General features: G+C 41.9%; 3 protein-coding genes across 3 annotated transcripts in view; 2 read left to right on the top strand and 1 right to left on the bottom strand.

Annotated features, from left to right (window-relative positions):
- The window catches only part of bean1 (brain expressed, associated with NEDD4, 1), a 31,592-nt gene extending 29,160 nt beyond the window's left edge, over positions 1 to 2,432 (top strand). The window contains exon 5 of the mRNA XM_029449158.1: positions 1,811 to 2,432. Coding sequence (XP_029305018.1) covers positions 1,811 to 2,207 — 397 coding nt within the window. The 3' untranslated portion in view covers positions 2,208 to 2,432. The remainder of the gene's footprint in view (positions 1 to 1,810) is intronic.
- Positions 2,433 to 6,089: 3,657 nt separating this feature from the next.
- LOC115020462 (transmembrane protein 41A-B-like) lies at positions 6,090 to 11,815 on the top strand. Its single transcript, XM_029450512.1, has 5 exons — positions 6,090 to 6,668; positions 9,148 to 9,298; positions 9,531 to 9,692; positions 9,919 to 10,057; positions 10,182 to 11,815. Exons 1-5 carry the CDS (start codon positions 6,529 to 6,531, stop codon positions 10,415 to 10,417), a joined length of 828 nt encoding a protein of 275 aa, XP_029306372.1. The 5' UTR covers positions 6,090 to 6,528; the 3' UTR covers positions 10,418 to 11,815.
- Positions 11,816 to 12,158: 343 nt separating this feature from the next.
- gpr155b (G protein-coupled receptor 155b) lies at positions 12,159 to 21,831 on the bottom strand. The gene is given in 22 exon segments (XM_029450508.1): positions 12,159 to 13,804; positions 13,807 to 14,175; positions 14,177 to 14,351; positions 15,034 to 15,171; positions 15,268 to 15,332; positions 15,426 to 15,521; positions 15,735 to 15,889; positions 16,058 to 16,135; positions 16,296 to 16,521; positions 16,602 to 16,689; positions 16,838 to 16,922; positions 17,007 to 17,130; positions 17,302 to 17,385; positions 17,493 to 17,648; positions 18,679 to 18,850; positions 19,207 to 19,274; positions 19,689 to 19,841; positions 19,966 to 20,141; positions 20,246 to 20,375; positions 20,516 to 20,663; positions 20,996 to 21,205; positions 21,723 to 21,831. Coding segments are annotated over 21 exon segments (2,871 nt in total). The 5' UTR covers positions 21,154 to 21,205; positions 21,723 to 21,831; the 3' UTR covers positions 12,159 to 13,777.
- Positions 21,832 to 22,570: the final 739 nt, after the last annotated feature.

The raw sequence follows: 22,570 nt of genomic DNA, 5'->3' as shown, positions 1-22,570 counted from the left end.
GTGGTATTACAGCCTGGACGGAGCGCTGCTAGCTGTTAGCATGCTAACTTCAGTAGATATCTCTGCAACACACAGACGTCTTACCTCTTTACGCTCTATTGATAATGTTAGTTCATTGTTTTAAGTTTCAATCCTGGCACATCTTACACACTGAACCTTAAAGTGTCATTTTACACAGCAGACGTGTAACTCCCAGCACGTGTCAGGGGAGACTAATTATTTTCACTCAGTCACACCTCGCTAACACACACACACACACACAAGGTTAAAACACATTATCTGATGTGAGGTTTCCACGCACACACGGGGACATTCACCCAACAAACACTTTCCCCTGTCAACAATTTTCACCTCAACATGCTTTATATTGGCATGAATGCTCAAGGTCAGAATAAACATGTTTCAAAACTCTAGCTACCCATAATCCTTTGGTTTGTGTGCATGTGTGAGGGTGTCATGATTAAATGACAACACAGTAATTATACCGATTTAAATGTAGAACTCATTTTTAAACCAGGTAACAAGTCGACAGTATAAACACTTCCTCAAAGAAGATATTGAAGTAACTTAATCTCCAAGTGGGTCACGATAAGTTTCAGTGAGTGTTAGCCATCAGTCCCATCTGCGTCTTCAGATCCTTTCGGTTTGTTAGAGTCGACAAAAGTCCTCCACTCAAAATGTTGTTATTTACATAACATAATAATGTGTGTGTGTGTGTGTGTGTGTTTTCTGAGAGAACCTCATCCTCACATCAAGGCTAAAATAGCTCTCTCTTACGTACAAACACACATTGAACAGTAGACCACAGACACACACTCAGTCTCTAACCTACACACACTCAGAGGGTGGTGAAGGAGAAAGAAAGTGCATAAAGATAAAAGAAAGAAAAGGGAAGAGGGTAAGGTAACACACACACACACACACACACACACACACACACACACACACACACACACACACACACACACACTGTGCTGATTGAGTTACACTGATATACTGTTTCCTGCCGCCATCATCATCTTCCATTAGCTCCACACACACACACACACACACACACACACACACACACACACACACACACACACACACATTGTATAATTCTATTTCATTCTTCCCTATCTGGCTGGGGGAGGATGTTGGCAGGATCCTGACCTCTGGGGCTGGAGGAGTTCATCAGGGAAGAGTTTTCGGCACTCTGCCAAAACTGCAAGAAGGAGGCTGCATGCGTGCAAAGAGCCAAGCGTGCATGCGTGCGTGCGTGCGTGCGTGCGTGTGTGTTTGTGATATGAATATATGAATGTGTGCAAATGAGTGGGTTTGAAAGAATGTGAGACTTTAGATATTTTTTCCTTTGTTGTTGTTGTTACATAAAAAGTCTCTGAACATTCGGCTGGTTCTCTTCCTTTCTGTGTCAGCGTGCAGAGAGATGAAACTGGACAGCTGTCAGCACATAACGTATCATAGATTTAGCCGTGACGTTGCAGATACACAATGTTAAACCTGGGGCCATGGGATGGGGTGTTTATCCGCTCTGTACAACTCAAAATGGAAACGTGAGAGTCTCCTGGGTGATTTTATGATAACATTTGTATTGTGCTGTCGTAAATAGTTTTAATTGTTGGTAGCCATGAGAAGAAGCTTCATTGTTGCAGGCGGGGACATTTTGGATGTTTTTACCAAAATGCTCATTAAGAACTTTTCCCTTAAAGCTCATATTGGCAGGATCTTTAACTTTGTGTCAATCAAAGCCAGAAAGAAATGAATTCTTTATACTATACTAACTGCTTCCTTTTTGCTTCCATCTCCCTAGTTACGATGAGTGTGTGGGCCCAGGTACGACTCAGATCTACATGCCTACAGATGACCCGCCTCCTTACTCCCTCCTGGACCCGTGTCAGAGAGGGGCCGAGCAGGAGGAGCAGCCCCACTACACCGGTCTGGATCCATCTACATACAGCGGCGGGACCTCGGCCAGTGCTGCCTGGTTCTCCCCCTCACACGACCCGCTGGGACTGCCGGAGCATCAACACATCGCATCCATCTCCTTCCCGCTGGAGGCGGCGCCGCCTTATGAGTCAGTGTTGGCCGAGCAGGGCCAGCCCCTCCCTCTTATGCCATGTGACCTTTATAAACACCAATCAGAGAGGGGGGATGACGGCCACTCCCGGCAGCCAGGGGCGAACCAAATCTTGTCGGACTTTAATTGATTTATTTCTTCCACCTGCGCTGTTGGGTGTCCCCGGTTGAATTAAACAGACACCTGTGATGTGGGGCACACAATGGCTGTTAGGAGCAGCTGTGACACAACTGATGAGGTGCGCACATCTTCCTCACAGCTGCCAACACCTAACAAGGATGAGAATTGAGAGGACAGAAGTGAAGCTGGGGACTCAAATATTTAACTTCCGTTTGATTCTGGACAAAATAAGAAACTCAGACAGATTCTCTCGTCGCGGCGATGCTCCCTTGGACAAAGACTCTCCTCCTTCCCGTAATAACTCCATCGTCTGGTTCAGTTCTTGCCATGTGTTGACTGTTAATCTCTTGACTGAGGACGGGTCACGTTCTGACGTCTGGAGAAGAGTGTAAACGATATCTATGTGGTGTTTAGTAGAGTAGTTTAAGGTACACACAAGCACACAGATCCTCCCCTGTCAGTCTCTCTAGATGGTGTTGAGGATGTAGAATAACCCCTTGTTAGTGACTAAACTAAACTGGATAGGAAGAGCGAGTTATTGTTAAATATCCGTCATCACCAGAGAGGGAACTTGTCCACCGTTGTACAAATTGTCATAACTCTTTCTATCAAGGGCTCTGGTTTTACTGTATATATTAATATGTACATTATATATTACTCTTCTGCAACTTGACCCCAGCAGCAACATGTAGCTCAGACTCCTCTGGACGAGGTCGGGTTGATGCAACAGAGAAGTGACACATTAAACTGTAGACCTGCACACACTGTTTAGTGTTGGGCGGCTTTCATCGTGTCTCTCGTTAGGAATGAACAGTCGAGTCATCATAAAAAGGTTTTTCCCTTATTGCACTAAAGCCGTAGCTTTCCAAACCACTTCTCAGTTAACCTGCGTAAGTAACTGGACTGTGTTAGCTTCATGACATCATTCATCAGATCTGTAAATAATAATACATGTGGCCACGACGTCAACAGCTTGACAGATTAAATAATGTTGTTTTCAATACTTATGAATCTTCCTGTTATTGTATTCATTAATTGATTAGTCTATAAAATTGCTGATTTTTTGTCCGACCACAGAAACCCAAAGATGTTGAGTTTACTTTCACACGAGGCGACAAAAAACTACTTAAAGGATTAATCCGTAATATAAATAATGTCCGGTTCATTTTCTGTTGATCTAATTGATTAATTGACATCCAAAAGAAATATTGATGCATCACTTCACCTGCAATGAATCATATCCTAATCAAAAGCAGACTTTCTGTTGTTCCAGTGCAACAATCACAGTTTAAAGTCGCGTCTTCGTCAACATTTGACTTCTTTCAGTGGACTCTTAAGAGCAGAACACCTCCTGCAGAGACTCCCCAAAGCTCTGTGTGTGTCATATCTTTGACATATTAGCTGTATGTTAGTGATGCTGGAGACAACTCATCAGCAGTTACTGGAGCAGGAAGTCATGTTTTAAGTTAAAGATGTGCCTCATAGGCTTCAGACTGTTAGCTTGTAGCCATATAATGATAATCTCAATGCTTTGCACTGTTTGATGTTTGTATTATTGGTTACTGGTGATCGTCTCAATACCTGAATCTCTGTTCAATAAGTTGCATTAAGGGAAGAATGAACTACTCACATCCGAACTTCAGTGTCCCAACATTGCTTTTAGCTGTTGACCAGTTACAGCGATGTTTTATTTGCCTGACTTTCTCTTTCACTCCTTTTATTCCTGCAAGATTCAAGGAATCTTTACAAATGTGCAGAGTCATGTATTAACAACCTGCATCTCATCTGCTGCTGGTGCGTCACTAACAGTCACGCTCTGTCCTGTAACCTTTAAACACAAGAAGAAATATGTTTATTAATGAGTCCAATTAGGGATTGTGATGATTCAGTCAGTGTTGGATAGTAAACATGAGTATAAATAAAGTCGTAGTTTTATTGAATTAAACTTGTGACCAAGACAATTTGATGTGTTTACACAATTGATGTTATCAAATTACACGAGATGTGAAAATTTGACCGATCTACTCGTATACTGAAAGAAAGTGAATTTTATGAAGTACGTAGTGGATGTATATTTTAGAAAATAAATAGAAATGTATATAATAATATAATATTTTTATTATTATAATATATATTAATAATATATATATATATTATTAATATATATATATATATATATATATTAATAATATATATATATATATATATATATATATATTAATAATATATATATATATATTATAATTATTTATTTATTTATTTATAATAGAAAAATGATTCCTTCCTCTTCACATTTATGCTTTTTCTTTGTTGTATTTGTTTCTTCCCTTGCTTTATTCCAGATTTAAAACATTAGGGTTATAAGAATATGTTGGGTTCTTCGTAAAGACACCAAATATAACAAATATTACACAGAGAATCTGAAAAAAGTGTAATAATGGAATAATATACGTGTGCCCCCCTACATTGCTGTATTCATTCTAACATAATATGAATTATGTGTTATATGTATGTACATAAATTCCCATCCATGTATATTGAAACACATCCCAGCCCATCACAGATGTAGAGCATATACACGTCACCGTCACCCCCCAGGGGGTGATGCAGAATGAGATGCGTGTGTTTTAATGCTTTATTAGATCATAGGAAAAGTAAATCAGGGTTGTCAGTATTAGAGTATGTGTTCATTAAACTTACTGAGAACTAGAGAGAAGTAGGTTTACAGATGGTTCCAGTCCAGCACATCTGTTAGCATATCTGTTAGCATATCTGTTAGCACATCTGTTAGCACATCTGTTAGCACATCTGTTAACATATCTGTTAGCACATCTGTTAGCATATCTGTTAGCATCTGTTAGCACATCTGTTAGCACATCTGTTAGCATATCCTCAGCGACGAGAGCACTGTTCTGTGAGAGCGTTCTCTGTCGGTCAACGGTGTGTAAATGTCTTACATGTGCATCTTTCTCTCTTCGTCTGTTGAGACGACAGACTTCGTGTATATATTAGGAACTGTGGTCGATAATGTTTCTTTATGTTCTGTATTAGACATTTTGTTAAATATTTTCTTCTGTAGAGAACAAAGAATAAATCTGAACTCTTAAATTCATCTCTGGGCTGGTTTGGAGCAAACACCATTTGTGAAGCAACTGAAGACTCTCACACACACACACACAACACACACACACGCACACACACACTAGCCAACAACTAGCCACATGGACGCACAGGTATTACACTCACATGCCACAGAGGTATTGATGGCATGTGAGGAACATGTTCTCTCTACCTTGAGGACATCATTTGTGTTCTTCACTAAGTGCACATTGTCCCTTCTTGTGACATCTCTGCTTCACAAAAGCCCACAATCGTGAGTCTATATTTAGACATGTTTAACAATGTCAACTGAAGAAAGGAAGGTAAGAGAGGAGGACAAGTCAGGAACAAACAACCAGTACTGGAGAACATGGTGAGATCACACCAGCCAAGACACGACAAGTTAATGGTAATATAATATCTGAATGTTCGTCTTCAGTTCTCTATCAGATGTGTAATATCTCATTAATGTGCTATACTGTAACTCACAGGCCTGATGCAAAGCTGAGCTAAAGGTGTTGTTGCCACTGATAATTATGGATCATTGACCGTCCTGTAGTTTAAGTGCTGACTGTGCAAATATCTGACAGCATCGATGTTTCTCGTGCAGTTTCCAGCACTGACGGATCGTGCATCTTTTTCAATATCATGCAAACATGTTTATGTTTAAAGCTTTTTTGTTACATGTGCAGTAACGAAGTGATGCATAATAAGGATCCTGATCTATAAATATTACCTCTGCATAAATAAGTTAACACATGGCCTTTACCATGTCGCCCTTTAGTGGCTCATGCATGTAAGTGCATGTTCACAATCCCCCACAAACAGCAGCTGGACTCACAAACTCAGTTAAATCTAAACCTGGTTAATATCCGTCGTTTGGGGGACATTGTTGAATAAACTACAGAATCTGACACGTGACAAGAGGACAAGGAGACACAACGAGGAGGACACGAAGCAGCACCTGCTGTGTGGGACACTTTACACAAACGTCAACAGTGTTTTTGTCCCTCGACGTTAAAAAGTAGTTGTCTGCCATGTGACCCGTCAGCCGAGACAGAATGTCAGCCGGCATGTGGAGCCTGTTGACCGGTAAGCGACACCACCCTTCCTCGGTGTCGCCCAACTGAACCGCAACACGTCGGCTTCTTTCCTCCGGTTCTTCTTCTTCCCTTCTTTTTCCAATTTAGTCTTCAGTTAAGTTACCGGTGAACCGGGAGTTTCTGAGCAACATGCGCTCCTTAGCGGGACTGGGGGCCCTTGTGGCGGCTGCAAGTTTCTTCCTCTACCTGCTGTCCACTCATCTTCCCCCGGGACCGACGCGCGTCCAGCCGGACTCCGAGGGGGAGGACGAGGGGGTCCAGGAGTACAGGTAGGACAACTTTAAAATTAAACAAATGTTGTCTTCTTAAAATGCAAAAGAAATCACATTTATTTCTGTTTCGTTTTATAATGCAGTTAGGGATGACCCACATTTAAAATAGGCTACTGTTTTTACTGTGTGCCTTTAGCAGTGTTTACATGTTTAAAAATACATTTCCAGTTCTAAATAAAAACTCAAAGTATATATATATATATATATATATATATATATATATATATATATATATATATATATATATATATATATATATATATATATATACTGTTGTTAGTAGCAGGTTATACAAAGAGGTAACAGTACAATATGCCTAAAGTTCTGTGTAGTTGTGTTGCTCTCCTGTGTGATGTGGTGATTTTATGAAGCACACATTCAAATAGCTAATTACCCTTTAATCATTGTGGGACCCCTCATACTTCCCTTAATATACCTGGGAGAGTGTAAACCACTGCACCCATCAACCAGTGTGTACCTTCCTCTTTCCCAGTGCATGCTGGGATAGGATCCCTACAAGTAAAGGCAATGAATGAAGAACTTATTTAAATACCTGTACCTACCTTCGTCTCTTATAGCATATTGTCTTTGTTGATTTGATCACATTAGTCTCTTGTAATATATAATATATTTAAATAAAGTCATTAGACTCCACACAGTTTTTTATCTGCTCGTATCGGTCATCAGACCTGTGTCATAAATGAGACAAATAATATCAATCATGTCAGATGGCACTAAAATTAAAAATGTGTTTGATATTCTCATCTATCCCAGTACATACTGATCTCATTACTCGTGTGTGTGTGTGTGTGTGTGTGTGTGTGTGTGTGTGTGTGTGTGTGTGTGTGTGTGTGTGTGTGTGTGTGAGTGTGTGTGTGTGTGTGTGTGTGTGTGTGTGGGGTTGTCTGGGGATGATAGAATAACGCCGACCAAGACACTCTGAGGCCAAGAGCAGGGTGTGTGTGTGTGTGTGTGTGTGTGTGTGTGTGTGTGTGTGTGTGTGTGTGTGTGTGTGTGTGTGTGCACCCATTACATTGATATTACTCATATTATATTGTTACTTATCAAGTCATTTAAACACGGCATGAGTGCACCAACAAAGTTACATGAGTTGGCCCGGTCGTGTGTGTGTGTGTGTGTGTGTGTGCGTGTGTGTGTGTGTGTGTGTGTGTGTGTGTGTGTGTTGGTGTAGTTTGGCCTTGATACACGTCAATTTAATGGCACATTTATAAACAAAGTCAACTTTATTTATTAAGTACATTTGAAATCAAACAAGGTTTGTCAAAAATACTGCATCTTCAACACTAAATGAATCCCAACAACATATTGATTTAAAGTGACAGCGTACACAGGGTTGTTTAAAGTTATTCTCTTTGTGTAACATCTATTCACTAATGCAAAACAGCTGGTATTAAATTAGGAGCATATCACAGGTTAAAGTTTTTTATAAAATGTTATTTCTTTCGTCACTAAATGGCCCAAAGAATGGTTAAATTGTGTCTCCAACTATTTAGAAAAGCAATAATTGTCACAAATATTGAAATAAAATGATGTTTGGCTATTTTTCACTATTTGATGACATGTTATAGTCTTACCAGTTCATCACTTTATTCATTGACATTGAAAACAAACATTATTTGCAGCCGTAGTTCTTCCAGATTGAAATGACTTGTTTGTGATGAAGTGACTTATACCCCTCTACCCCGGAACATGAATACTGGTGTGCATGTGCACGGACAGAATGTGCCTCATGGGGTTATGGCAGGCGAAATTAAAAGTGCCCACGGAGACACATTTCCCCCCTTAAATACTGGACACACATTCATTCAGTATCTGAGCGCTTACGCATCATCAAGCTGCTGACCAATGACACACCAGAGTGTTTGTCCACCGACCAATAGGAAGGAGTAATGCTGAATGTCACAGCAGGTGGTAGAGGAAGTTGGCATCTTGAGTTTCAACTGGGGGGATTTTGGTGCGTGCGCGTGTGTGTGTGTGTGTGTGTTTTGTCAGGAGTTTCTTCGTACCCTCTGCTCAAGTCTACAGGCAGCAGCACTATTTCTGTCCCTAAATCAAATGTATCCTGTTACCCTCCCACTCACGTCTCCCTCCTTTTAATATGTTCTATCCTCTTCTTTCTCGAGAAAGGGTTTGTTTGTTTCACGTTAATTAAAAAAGACATTTTTCTTACAGCTCGTGGTGTCTGATCTGTGGGTTATTATTATATATATTGGGACACATAACAGTTTTGTATAATGCTAATGTTGTGGTGCACGATGAAAGGTAAAGATAGACGATACGATGTTAGCTTATTGCAGCTACGCTATATCTGTGTTGATGTTTACGTTGGACAAAAAGTAACACGAAAGCAGCACAGAAATGTCAAACTTCTGCAAACACTGTCACCAGTAGAATAGTTTGTCCACCCGAGTGTACTGATGAGGTTCTGTTGTGTGTGTCCCCCCCCCCCCTGCAGGCTGAAGTTCCCGTCGGACCTGGATGAGCTGCGGGAGCTCGCAGAGATGCTCAAGTTTTATAAAAGAGAACATCACAGCTACGTCCTGCTGCTGTTCTGCAGCGCCTACCTCTACAAGCAGTCCTTCGCCATACCCGGCTCCTCCTTTCTGGTGAGACAGATTCAACACACAGACACAGAAGATGTGTTGTTGATGTCACAACATCTGTCTCAACAAGCCATTTCTGATTTAGTTTAGAAACGTCTGCTTTCATCAGGCAATGCATTTCTTGTCTAGTTTTTCCGATACTGACTCATTTCACACATGGATTTGGAGACATAGAGGAACGATGCCCAGTGTTCGACACTGACGACCTTTATCCCTCCCTCCCTCCCTCCTTCAGAACATGTTAGCCGGTGCGATATTTGGGCCGTGGGAGGGTCTGGCGTTGGCGTGCCTGCTCACCACTCTGGGCTCCACATTCTGCTTCCTGCTCTCCTCTACATTTGGAAAGCAGCACGTGGTTCGGTTCTTCCCAGAGAAGGTGGCTCTGCTGCAGAGGAAGGTAGGCGTCTCCAGCCGTGCCGGCGGCTCTGTGAGGCTGAATGCTAACGTCAGCTAGCTAACAACAATGACCATGTGCTAATCAGCTCTAAAGTCACAGTACAGCTGAGACTGATGGGAAGTAACCTGGAGACTGTCTGTTACTGCTTCCATCTACTCTCTCCCTCATCATCTGTGTCCTACTCTCTTATCCACCCCCCCCCCCCCCCCCCTCCTCCTTCTGTCAGGTTGAAGAAAATCGTAGCAGTTTGTTCTTCTTCCTCCTTTTCCTGCGTTTCTTCCCTATGACTCCTAACTGGTTCCTTAACATCACCTGTCCCGTCCTGAACATCCCTATGCCCATCTTCTTCTTCTCTGTGTTAATAGGTGAGACCACACACACACACACACACACACACACACACACACACACACACACACACACACACACGCGCACACACACACACACACACACACTCACACACTCATCAGCTGCTGCTTTCTACTCCAGGTTTGATGCCATACAACTTCATCTGTGTTCGCACGGGCTCCATCCTCTCCGAGATCTCCTCCCTGGATGATATCTTCTCCTGGGGGACGCTGGCTCAGCTCCTCGCCATCGCCCTCATGGCTCTCCTCCCTGGAGCGCTGATCAAACAGTACAGCGAAGGTCACCTCAACATGGCCGGCATGGACAGTAACGGACCCAGCCAGGCTGCTATCAAGCAGGACCGGAAGAGACGATGATTCTGGGACAAAAGAGGGACACAACATCGTGCCAGAAGACATGGAACAAAACTCTCCACCGGTCAGCATGTGACCTCTGGAGCTCTGTAAGGTCACACCAAAGGCTCAAAGATCTAAAGTTTTATGAAATTCCTTAGATTTACATTAATTAAACCAGGTCTTAAAGTTGAGGCCCTATTAGTTGACACCCTCAGGACAACACTGTGATGAGGGTGTCACAGTAATACAACAGCTTAAAAATAAACACAATCACTTTGATTGTCTTGATGTGAGACATTAAACATGTGACTTGTAAAGCCCCTGAACACCCACACAGAGTAGTCCTCTTCTCAGGACTGTGTGGGCGCTTATAGTCATTGATTGACTTCTCCCCCGACTCCTCTTGGTGTGTTGCGCCTGTTAGGGCGGGACAAATTCCACCTTTAGATAAAGATTTATGACCTAATGATCTCTCATCACAGCTCCAGCCCACATTGAACCTGAGCAGAGGTCTGATCAGCCAGGATAACTGAAGACACCTGTGTGGGTGTTCAGAGGCTTGTGGAATAGTTATTACTCTCTGTGATCTCAGTGACAGTCATCCCAGACGACCAATTACTGCCGATCAGGCAATAACCGATGTTTGTTTCTCGGCCCACCATCAGTTGTCCAGAGTATTGTGCCAATACATCACGAGAGCCTTAAAAGTCATTTGCTCTGTGCATTACAGTAAGATCAGACAGCGTCTCCTCTCCTCATGTTTACTCTCCTACTGCTGCACATTTGCAGCCGTTATGGAATTCCAGGAATTGCATGGAAAACCTTTTTTTTTGTTGTTGCACATATGGACTTTTAAACGTTTAAGAATGAGTCTCTGTCATTTCCTAAAGCACTCACACACGTGTCTTAATGTCGCTGTGGCTGCATTCACAGATGAGTTTCACAGCAGCTGTGATCCTCTCATGCTCCTCTCCTGATCCTCTCAACAAAGAAAAGACATCACCACATTTTAGCACCAACATGCTGTAAATTGGTGCTTTTTTTACCGTCAGTTTCTGTGCAGCTCCACGAACAGACGTTGCTCAAGATGCCCTGAGGGAGTTCACTAACTACCTCACTTCTTCACTAAACTCAGACAGTGCAGGGTTTTACTGTATGTATGTAGATACTGTGTGGATGTATGTGTTGCAGTGGAAGTTAGCATTCATAGGCCTGATCCTTTCATCTTGCAAAAGATGGATGAGTTACTCTTTCATAGGATTTCATTTGGAGCCATCGCTCCTGTGAATATGCAACCTGTAATATGTGGCGTTGCACTTTATGTTTGTTGATAAACAGATAAACTGCTTGGAATTATGTATTTATTTTTAATCAGTATTTTGCAGTTTGTAAAGGATTAAATTGTATCAGAAAACATGAGCTTAAAGAACTGACTTAGAATGAAGACTGCAGCGCAGAGGGACAGTCTGTAAGACATACAGATCTGCATCATCGAGCGTGTATTACTTACGTTTCATGATTAACCTCCGATCTTATGAACACCTTGGCGAGTAAAACATTGATTGTGTTGATGACAATGTTGCTTTAAGCTTGAGGGATGTGGTTCTCCTCTTCTTTGATCAATGTGCATAATGCAGGTTTCCTCTGTGGAAGGTGTAAACATGTAATAACATCTGTAAAGCCGGTTCACGGGTTGCATCTTTCAGTTTTAAATTTAATTTAGAAATCAATCATTTCTTGTGTTGGACACAGTGAAACAGGGTTTTGGATGCAAACAGTTTATTTGTGACTCTTACGGTCACACAGTTGTTGACTTACAGCAGCACACTTAAAACATCCAGTTACACTAACCCGTCTACCAACAACACATGGACACACCTCATGTTCACATCTCTCAGAACTTTCCCACACACTTTTTGTTCATATACACACACACACACACACACACACACACACACACACACACACACACCTTCACATTGGCATAGACAGGCACTCAGTAAACACAAGGACCTGATGTGATTTGCTTGCATGAACTTAAATGTCGTGTCAGTTGGCAGAAGACACAGAGATAGACATACATGCACGTAGCTTCTGGAAGGTTTGTGATGAACAAAAGGGATCCAGAAGAACAGAGGACATTATGCTTCAGGTGAAAGGTCAGGGGTCAGCATGGGGTCTCACTACCAGCAAGGCGACAGACAAATCAGATCACAGCCTCAGTTCGACACTAGCGGTCTACTCACGAGTGCATATATCACCATCCATCTTCTACAACCCGTCCAACACACGGTAAACTTCATCGTAACAACATCACACGTCAGCAGCAACTTAACAGGCAAACAGAAGTTGTAGTGTAGTGTTGGTGCTGCCAAACAATCTGTAAACGGTTCAGTAGTGGTTGTGATTCACAGCCTACACACACACACACACACACACACACACTTTGAGTCAGTCTTATCAAAGTGTATCAAGATAAAAGGAGAAATTCAAATGGACTTGTTTTAGATAAACGGTTCTGGTGAATTTCTTTCATTTAGGATTAGTCTCTCAGAAGAATCTTTAATAACGTTCCACTATGGCTGAATGAGTCCATCTGGTGGCATGAGCACAGTCTGTCCCAAAACATGTGGCAACACAATTACACAAAGCAGAGATAACCATCTTCCGCAGCATCGTCACAAGACAAATATCCAGTGAGTTGCATAATTTAAGTTATTATTCAGTCAGTTCAAAAGGTTCAGTGCTGAGCACAAGTCTGTTCTGCTCCGAGTCATGCAAGTAGTCAACGTAGACCAGAGTGGTTAAAAGACACAACGTGCTAAATACCAAATACTGAAATAACAGGCAGGTTCAAGATGCATTTATGTCATCTGAACGGAAACAAGACAACGTAAAACAGAACGAGCAGCTCTGCAGCTCATTGGCTTTCAGTGAGCAGCCCTGCAGCTCATTGGCTGAGAGCAAAATACAGTAACATGAGTTCACTTGTCTGCTCGTACTTTATGGTCTTCACACCACTTGCACGCACATTTATCATAAATAATACGATATGTGAGGACACCAGGCTGATGAATGGCAGCCTGTCCTTAAAACAAAGCTTATTTGTCTTAAAGTGTAAAAATAAATAATGATGAATTAAAGAAAAGGTGTTCCTGAGGCAGGAGAAGTACCAGCAGGGAGCGTCCTTCTTCCTTCTCAACTGTCTCCACAACACCATCCATCACTTTCTTCATGCCAGTTTGTTCTTCTTGTATTTTATGGCTTTCATGTCACCTGGAATTATTGAACAAACTGCAAATGAAGCCTCACAGTCGCAGGAACCAGCTTTGGGGTAAAGAGTGGGCAAACACACCTTCACATACATCTCCTCACTCCCGCTCACACGATGTGGGACCATCCCTCCGCTCTCCCTCGCTCCCCTGTGTGAAGCAGTACAGAGAGGGTTCATCCCTGAAGCTGTGCCGACCCGTCAGATGATCAAACACTCCTCCCTGCTGGAGTCGAACGCCATACAGTACGGCCTCGGCTCGCCCAGCACACAGGCCCCGCTCAACCAGCCAGTCTACAAAGTCACTGCCCCGAAACGCACTTTCAGAATGGGACTGGAGATGGAGGTGGGGTGGGCTCGAAGCAAGACCATGCTGGTGTAGGTGGAGAGGGTTAGCTGGGTCATGAGCTTGGTTAGACTGGAGATGGGGAATCTGCTCCTCTGGGAAATCAGAGTTGAAAATATGTGCTTGGTTTTCATTCTCAGGCTCAAGCTGGGGTCGGGGGGGGTAGCGAACACTGGCCGCAGGATTCAGCTGGAGAGGGATGTTGGGGAATCTGGTGCAGATTCTGCTGCTCGTAGTTTAGTTGCTCAAGAAAGTCCTGATGCGGGTGTAGGTACGGGGTCTGCTGGGAGGGGGGATGTCTCAAAGCCCCATTCTCCTCTTCTGGTCGTCCTCCAAACCTGTGATTATCAGAGGAAGGATTCACCTGTCGGAGCGCTCACACTCTCCCCTGAGGCTCTTTGGGGTGGAAAAAGAGGAAGAGGGCAGGCAAAGGGAAGCAGGGAGGAAGGAAGGAAAATATGAGGGGAAGAACGGAAGGGATTAATAAAGATGAGAAAGTAAAAATATTTGTTTTGTGTTAAAAGAAAAGAACCAAAACGTAAAACATCCAGAAACTAAATGTTTTAGTTAGTCGAGTTTCTTCCAAAGAGTTTTAGATTCAACATTTCAAACATTGCTTACCTCCAAAAAGTAAACAAGCGAATAATCAAAAGATCATTTAGACGATTACTACAGTCGTGTGGCGAGCAGCAGTCACAGATAATGCTTAAACTTAAACTAAGCATGTACTGCAAGGTGAAAGGACAACATATAGTACACATGTCTAACGGTTCAGCTTTAATTAGTTTTAAGCAAAATAATGACTTAATTGCAAAACAAGATCAACAGAACGTGCGAAGAGGATGCAAAGAAAACCAAGTGAAGCAAAGTAACAGTAATAATGTGGAAATGAACAGGAACATGAATCATCTTGCAGGGACACAGCCAAGAAGACTACACCCTAAAGAGAACACAGCACGTATCGACATGTGCTTTCTGCAAAGAAGACAAACGTGCTGTACGACACAAACACAGTCGTACCTGCGCGTGTGCACGATGTCTTGTACACACTGGTCTTTGTGGTAGCGGACAAACTGCGTACAGGTGAGTCTGACTTCCTCTGGTACAGCTGAGGGACTCAGATCCTCACTGTCCCTGCCCTGCCACAGCCCGAGCAACCTGACACACACACACACACACACACACAGTTCTCATTTGATGTCAAATTTAAAAGACACATGATAAATGAGATAACCTGCTGAAATCTCCCTTTACCTCTTCTTGAAGGGCAAGATGATGAGGTGTCTGTCCAGGCCAAAGATCCCAAAGGACAGGAAACCCTGCGAGAAAGAGAATACTAGTCACACACACACACAGACAACCAGACACACAGACACACACACACACACAGACACACAGACACACACACGTACCTGTCCATAGTTTGCCACAGCACAGAAGAACTGTAGTTCGAGGTAAAGTCTTCCTGGATCTTTGTTGAACAGCCACCACAGACAGCTGGACAGGTTCTACATACGGACAGAAACATTTATCTATACAGTCCTGAGCTTCTTAATCAGAGTCTGTACAAGTCAGCACGGCAAAGCTGACTTATATATATATTATATATTAGTATAAGATCAGATAAACCATTTAGTCATTTAAACACACACAGACTTTATGGTTTTACTTCCTGCTAATTTGCCCATCACACACACACGTAATGAGTATTGTATTCTCACGGCGAGCAGGCTGACAAACAGCAGCAGACAGAGCAGAACGTGTCTGACTGTCTGCTTCTCATCAGGGGGCTGAAGCCCGGGTGGCGGCAGGTTCAGCGGCTGCTCAGAGGAGGAAGAACCCAGCTGCGGCCCGTCACACAGCGCCCCACTGTGGCCTGGAGAGGAAAGGAAACATAACCGTTAAATCACACGACTGCACAGCTTTCATAACACTTTGAAAATCTGATATTCTTTCAATGATTTTGATGTTTTTCCTTTTCTTCTCAGTCAAGTCGATTTTATTTACATATCCCAATATCACAAATGTGTGTTTGTGTTTTTACCTGTGCCGTTTGTGAGCTCAGTCTGTGTGCTGGCTATCATGTCAGGTATCGGCTGGAGAGGAGAGAAGCTGTGGAAGTCTGGCAACACAGCGGAGACAATACAAATATGTACCGTACATCATCTGGTGAGTGGATTCATTTCAACTGTGCTTATATTTTTCCTCTTAAGCCGTGTCACCATTTTAAAACAATCAGTTTACGTCCAGATTTTTGTTTTATTCAGGTAAATCAGAGCTACCGGAGTGGGTGCTGCAGGCCGGTGAATCTGCCGTCTGTGGCTGTTGTTGTTGTTGTTGTGGATCTTCCAGGCCACCAGAGGTCCCCAGCTCATCACTGAGGCCCGTGACAGCAGCTCTGTTCAGGGCCTCGTAGCCGCTCTGCTCCCTGACCCCCTGGCTGAGACCCATCAGAGATATCGCACCAAGCAACAGGCTGACTGCGAGCACCACTGTGGTGCTGATTATCTGCAGGAAGAGAGAACAGAGGATAAATAAAACCTTCTGGACTGCTCAAGTAAAGATCTCCTTCACAGATGTTTTCTAACCTGAGCTCTACCATAGAAGAAGGCAGAGTCTATGGTATCAGTCCTCTCTCCTAATAACAGAAGACCTCCAACCATCAGGAAGGGAACCCTACACACACACACACACACACACACGCTTAAAATTAACTGTGGCAAAGCACATTTTTGTTTTAAATACAGAGATGCTTTGTGACAAAGTTATCATCAAACCACAACTTTAAAGTTTGTACAGAGAGCTGTGAGGTGTCCCGACCTACCCCCAGCCCAAGATCATGAATACTCCTGGTCGGAGTCTCAGCAGATCATCTCTGTTAGTCAGAGCCAGACAGAGAGGGATCAAACCTGAAAGAAAAGAACATGCAAAACACAATTATGTTTCAGTATTTCGTCAAATTGAGGCAAACGGAGGTGTTCTTAACCACTCACCTGTCCAAATGTAGGTGCTGTACAGAGACCCATAGAGCAGAGTGAAGGTGAGAATCTTGCCGAGCATATTATCCTCTTGCGTCACCAAAACGTTCCACAGGATCATACTGACACACACCAGAAACTGTAGGAGTGCAGGAGGTCAAGGTACAATAGGAAAGTGAATATGAGGAGATCATTTGCATTTAACATTTCCAGGATTACTGAACAGACAGAAGCCGGAAATAACCTCCAAACATCAGCGATGACACACACACAACTTTATATCAACATGTTTATACATCACTGGACTGACCTGAGCAAGGAAAAGATTTAAGGCAAAGAGGTGAGGAAGTCTGTTGAACTTCCTGCTGAGCAGCATCACCACTATGGTCCACACCTGAGAGAACACATGATCACACTTCACTTGTAGATGATCTGCTTCACACACGTCATTAACAACGTTCTGCACTTCTTCATCTTTTATTCTGAATCATATTCACATACCAGTGCTACGAGGCTGACGATACTAATGTTGAAGCTAACGTTTTCAAGCTCCGTCACCAGCGGGGTCGGGTCCATCAGAGGGATTGTTAATAACCAGGCCGACACGTAAATGATCGGGGCCGACAGAAACGTACTGATTACCATCCCCGATGTTACCTAAAGGAAGCACAGAGGAAACAACTCACTGACATGTATACATGTATATATATATATATATAATATATAATATATTAATATATAATATATTAATATATAATATATAATATATAATATATTAATATATAATATATAATATATAATATATTATATATAATATATTAATATATAATATATTAATATATAATATATAATATATAAATATATAATATATAATATAATATATTAATATATAATATATAATATATTAATATATAATATATTAATATATAATATATAATATATAATATATAATATATAATATATTATATAATATATTATATATAGTATATAATATATTAATATATTAATATATAAATATAAAATATAAATATAAAATATAAAATATAAAATATAAAATATAAAATATAAAATATAAAATATAAAATATAATATACTCTGCGCAGACTTGGATCGGACAATATTCATTTAAAAACGGTCTGAAGAGGATTTTAAATGTTATCTGGAACGTTTTAATTTTCCCTGATGAAAATAATGATAATAATATTAAACTACATTCTAACAATATAATAATTATAATATAGTGGATACAGTCAGGTGTAAGTTAACGCAAATATTAGCCGTCTTGTGTTTCAATTACACAGTTCAGTGTGTGTGTGTGTGTGTGTGTGAGTGAGTGTGTGTGTGTGTCTTTTCTGGCCGATTTTGTCATGTGACCTGATCATCAGACATACCATGATGACGACTTGTTTTTAAGTGAAAATGCTTCAAAGCTTCACTTGAAATCCCCCTAAACCTCTTATATGTTATTGTAGTGTTTTAAATATTGTTTTGCTGCTTCAGTATTTTATATATATATATATATATATATATATATATATATATATATATATATATATATATATATATATATATATATATATCTATATCTATATCTATATATATATATATATATATATATTATATTATATTCAGTATTGTATAAAACTCATTTCTTATCGTTTAAAGCACAATAACTTCATCAACTTACCACCTCGAGCTCGATGTTGTAGTGCGCAGCATAGATGGCCACACTCGGTGCGGTTGGGAAGACTCCGTATAGGAAAGCAAAGTTAGACAAACTAGTGTGGTTGGCACTCGTGCTGTTCACGCCCACGTCCAGAATATCCACCATGTCTTTGCAGACCAGCGGCATCACCAGGCTGCAGAGAGGCAGAAACAACATCCATAAATCGATGTTTGTAATCGAAGTTGAAGAAGATAACGTAGGCACGTGTTGAACCGTGGGACATCAGCCCTGCAATAAATACTTCTTTTGTGGACTTTGTGTCACAGAGGAGATATTTAAAATCCATGGTTCTTTCTGAAGCTGTAGTTAGTGGTGGCTTTGCTCCTGTTCCTAATAATGTGAGCCCTTCATGCATGTACTTTAACTAAATATCATAAAAAGAATATTTAAAAACACTTATATGACTGCCACACACACACACACACACACACACACACACACACACACACACACACACACACACACACACACACACACACACACACTTACAGTTTGGCTGTGATGAGGAGAATCAGGGCCACTCCAGTGTCTCTGGTTAGTTTTCTAAGCTGGCCGACCTGCCACAGAAAATAAAAACTGAATGAAGGTATCCTTCAAGGTTAGAAGGAGATTACTTATACGTACATACAGGTGCAAGGCCATCAGAAATACAGCGTCATTAAGAAATAAGTGTAAAGCCTGCACACGTACACAAAAAAAGAGTATAGACTACTTTTTGATCCGACTTGGAGGTCAAAACGTTTGAGATGTGGGAACCACAACACCCACACGTGTACATGCACACAATCAAGCTCTATGATGGTCGGTGTGTGGTGGGACGCAGGGGGATAACACATCAACAGACTACTCGTGTGTATTACCCTTCATGTTTAAACAGGCTTCACAACTGTTGGAAACTAAGCTAGCAAAAGTGAATACTGAATTCACAGCAGTCCAAAGTAAATGTACAGTAAGGCTAAACACAAAACTACCATAGTGAGGCCGAGGTAAAACAAGGCCGCCCCTCCAAACGAGTTCGACAAACCGTCTATGAACTCAGAGAGCACAGCAGGGATCTGCTGGCCGAGGACAAAGTGGGACGCGATTCCTATTATCACCATGAAGACTATGGGGTTCTTCAACACCTGCAGAGGTGACAGAAAGAGAGGTAGATACAATCACTTTACACACATTGCAACCTCTACAGGGTGTTACACTTGCTATGGTTTGTTATTTACCTTAAAACACTTGTATATATACACACAATACCTGTAGGACTACAACTCCCAGGATGCCAAGAGTGCTGTGTGAATGGCTGGCCTGCCGCCACCTCTGCACCTCACAAAGAGCGAAGCCGATGGGATTGAGGAGCATGAGGGAGACCGGGGCAACTAGATAGATGTACTGGAGGTACTCTGGATATGTGCTCCGATATAAAGCATCAACTAGAAATACAGAGAGCGAGAAAGAGAAGGAAAGAGAGAGAGAAGTTTTTGTCACTGACAATTTGTGTAGAATACATCAGTGTTAGTGTCTTGTGTCCGCTCACCTATAGGGTATCCTAGGGCAAAGTCATTGCTCTGTGTAGCAAAGATGGCGTACAGGCCAGCCTTGCTGTATCTGCAGTCTGGACTGGCCACCATCAGAGTCAGCACACACACCAGCACAAACACCGTCACCTACACACAGCATCAAAGTCAGTCGTTAGTTTCCTCATCACATGATTTCTTAAGGATCCTCTCAAATCACCATATTGAATACAAAGTACATGCACATTTGGTAAAAGTGTAAACACACACACAGATGCACAGACACCAACCTTAGCCACCAGGACGCTCCAGAGAAACGCCCAGATGACGTCACTGAAGTCCAATAGCACCATGTTTTTAAAGAGCAGAGCAGGAAGAGCAAACTTAGACACAAAGGCCCCCAAACCCTTCGCCTGGCTCTGAGTGATGATATCTGCCCTAGAGGATGGAAAACAGATGGAAACAGCCAATAAAGCCACAGAGGTGGTTCATTCATCACTTTCATATTGTATCTCTGAAAATCCCACATTCAGCAGAACCTTAATATGCTAGCTGCTTACTTGTAAAACTATAGGAGACACTGGCTATGCAAGATTACTCAGCGACAGAGGCTCGTACAGCGAGCAGCACAAAGAGGAGACAGCTGGGCATGTTTTAATGTTTATGTTTATAAAGGAAATTAGTTGGAATATTTCCTTCTTTCTTGACATTTAGTGGTTTATGTGATTTATGTGTTACAAATGTGTAAACTGTTCTTGCACAACCCTAACCTTCCAGCGATGTATCCACACAATATGATGCCAAAACACTCGAGGAGAGCCGGGAAAAGCTTGTCTATGGACATGTGGGGCCCCATAGCTGAGCCTGCCAGGGTATTTTGGGATATGTTCTTCCCGTGGATCAGCACGTAGCTGTTGGCGGTCTCCATGGTGATGATGGGATGGGGGTCAGAGAGGTCAGGAATGGGGAATATCAGCAGTCTGGAGGAAAGCAGGGATGGGAAAACATACCATCAGTGGCAGGAGATAGAAATACACAGTTTAATAATAAAGAGCAAGAGTAACTGAAGGTTTGAATTGTAATGTCTTCCCACTGGAAGGAACCCAAAATTATTTTTATATTTAAGGGGGAGGAAGATAAACAGTCTGTCCGGGGTGCCCCTTACCCCGAGCTGGTTACGCCCCTGAGCATACCGTTAGCTAAGTAAGCACGGTCAAATCAACACGCTTGACTTAATGACAGCACATTACTACTATCTAACGACAGTATAGCAAGTTGAATTAATGGTATGCAACGTCAAACAGCCTAAGAAGCTAACGTCTTTCCCTGACAGCACTATTGTCAATGCCAGGTGACCGTTAGCGCGAGCTAGCTGCAGGCTAAAAACATCAGGGCATTTACAGCGTTGGTGAAATTGGAGCGCGCGGTGAGCTTTACCTTCCTGACCTGCCTTTAATATATTATTATAAACGAATTGTTTAGAAATGTAACGCTTACCTATGTTACTAGAAGACCACCTCTGCTCAGAAATGTACGACATTCATCTGTCCTGCTGCACAATCCCGTGTTTTTTTTGCCGTTTGGGCATCTGACAGCTGCTGAGAGTAGCAACGCCCTAAACAAATGACTGACAAGGCGATTCGGCCAATCAGCGCCGAGAGACGCTTCAAACTCCAACTGTAATTGGATGAGAGCGTGCGGCGCGCGCTGCACTCATGTGATAAGGTCAATGATTAAATATTTGCACCTCAAAGCTCATTATGTGTTTTATAGCAGCATAAATGAACTCCAACAGAGGGAAAGTGCTTTGTGTTGATTCACCAGTCATATGGTCATGATATCCTTTCAGTTAAGAAACAACAGTGTAAATAAAGAACAAGTTAAAAAAGGTTTTAATACTATCTTTATCTGGCTATAATATGATTAATACCACATATCTCTTTTCACCTCTGACATTTACTTAATTGTACTAAACAAAGTTATAGGCATTAACGCTGTGAGCAGGATTCACTCGGCCATCACAGCAAAAGTATGTTAACAATAACTTTAATTGAGGCATGTTTAATTATGGGAGAACTGTACAATATCAAACAGTGACTGTACGCAACCTCTGCATACCTGTGAGATCATTTCACGTGTGTGTGTGTGTGTGTGTGTGTGTGTGTGTGTGTGTGTCAGCAGAGAAAACAGTCAGATTTCTTATTGTAAATGCTCGTACAGCTGCATGGGCTACAAAGAACCTGGCGGCCTTAAAAATTATTTATGAAGTCCCTTATAAACCTGAGCAGGGGCCTCCAACCAACAACTATGAAACATTCATGACTGCACAATAACATCACATAACA

The sequence above is a fragment of the Cottoperca gobio genome, chromosome 15, assembly GCF_900634415.1.
Source record: "Cottoperca gobio chromosome 15, fCotGob3.1, whole genome shotgun sequence".
Classification (NCBI taxonomy): Eukaryota; Metazoa; Chordata; class Actinopteri; order Perciformes; family Bovichtidae; genus Cottoperca; species Cottoperca gobio.
Note: the sequence above shows the minus strand (reverse complement) of the source record. Positions and strands in the feature narration are given on the sequence as shown.

Bases quoted from the DNA above. Each gene is read 5' to 3' on its own strand.
- LOC115020462 (XM_029450512.1), top strand. From the start codon at position 6,529: ATGCGCTCCTTAGCGGGACTGGGGGCCCTTGTGGCGGCTGCAAGTTTC. The intron at 6,669-9,147 runs GTAGGACAACTT...CCCCCCCTGCAG, and splicing joins GAGGGGGTCCAGGAGTACAG to GCTGAAGTTCCCGTCGGACC. The intron at 9,299-9,530 runs GTGAGACAGATT...TCCCTCCTTCAG, and splicing joins TACCCGGCTCCTCCTTTCTG to AACATGTTAGCCGGTGCGAT.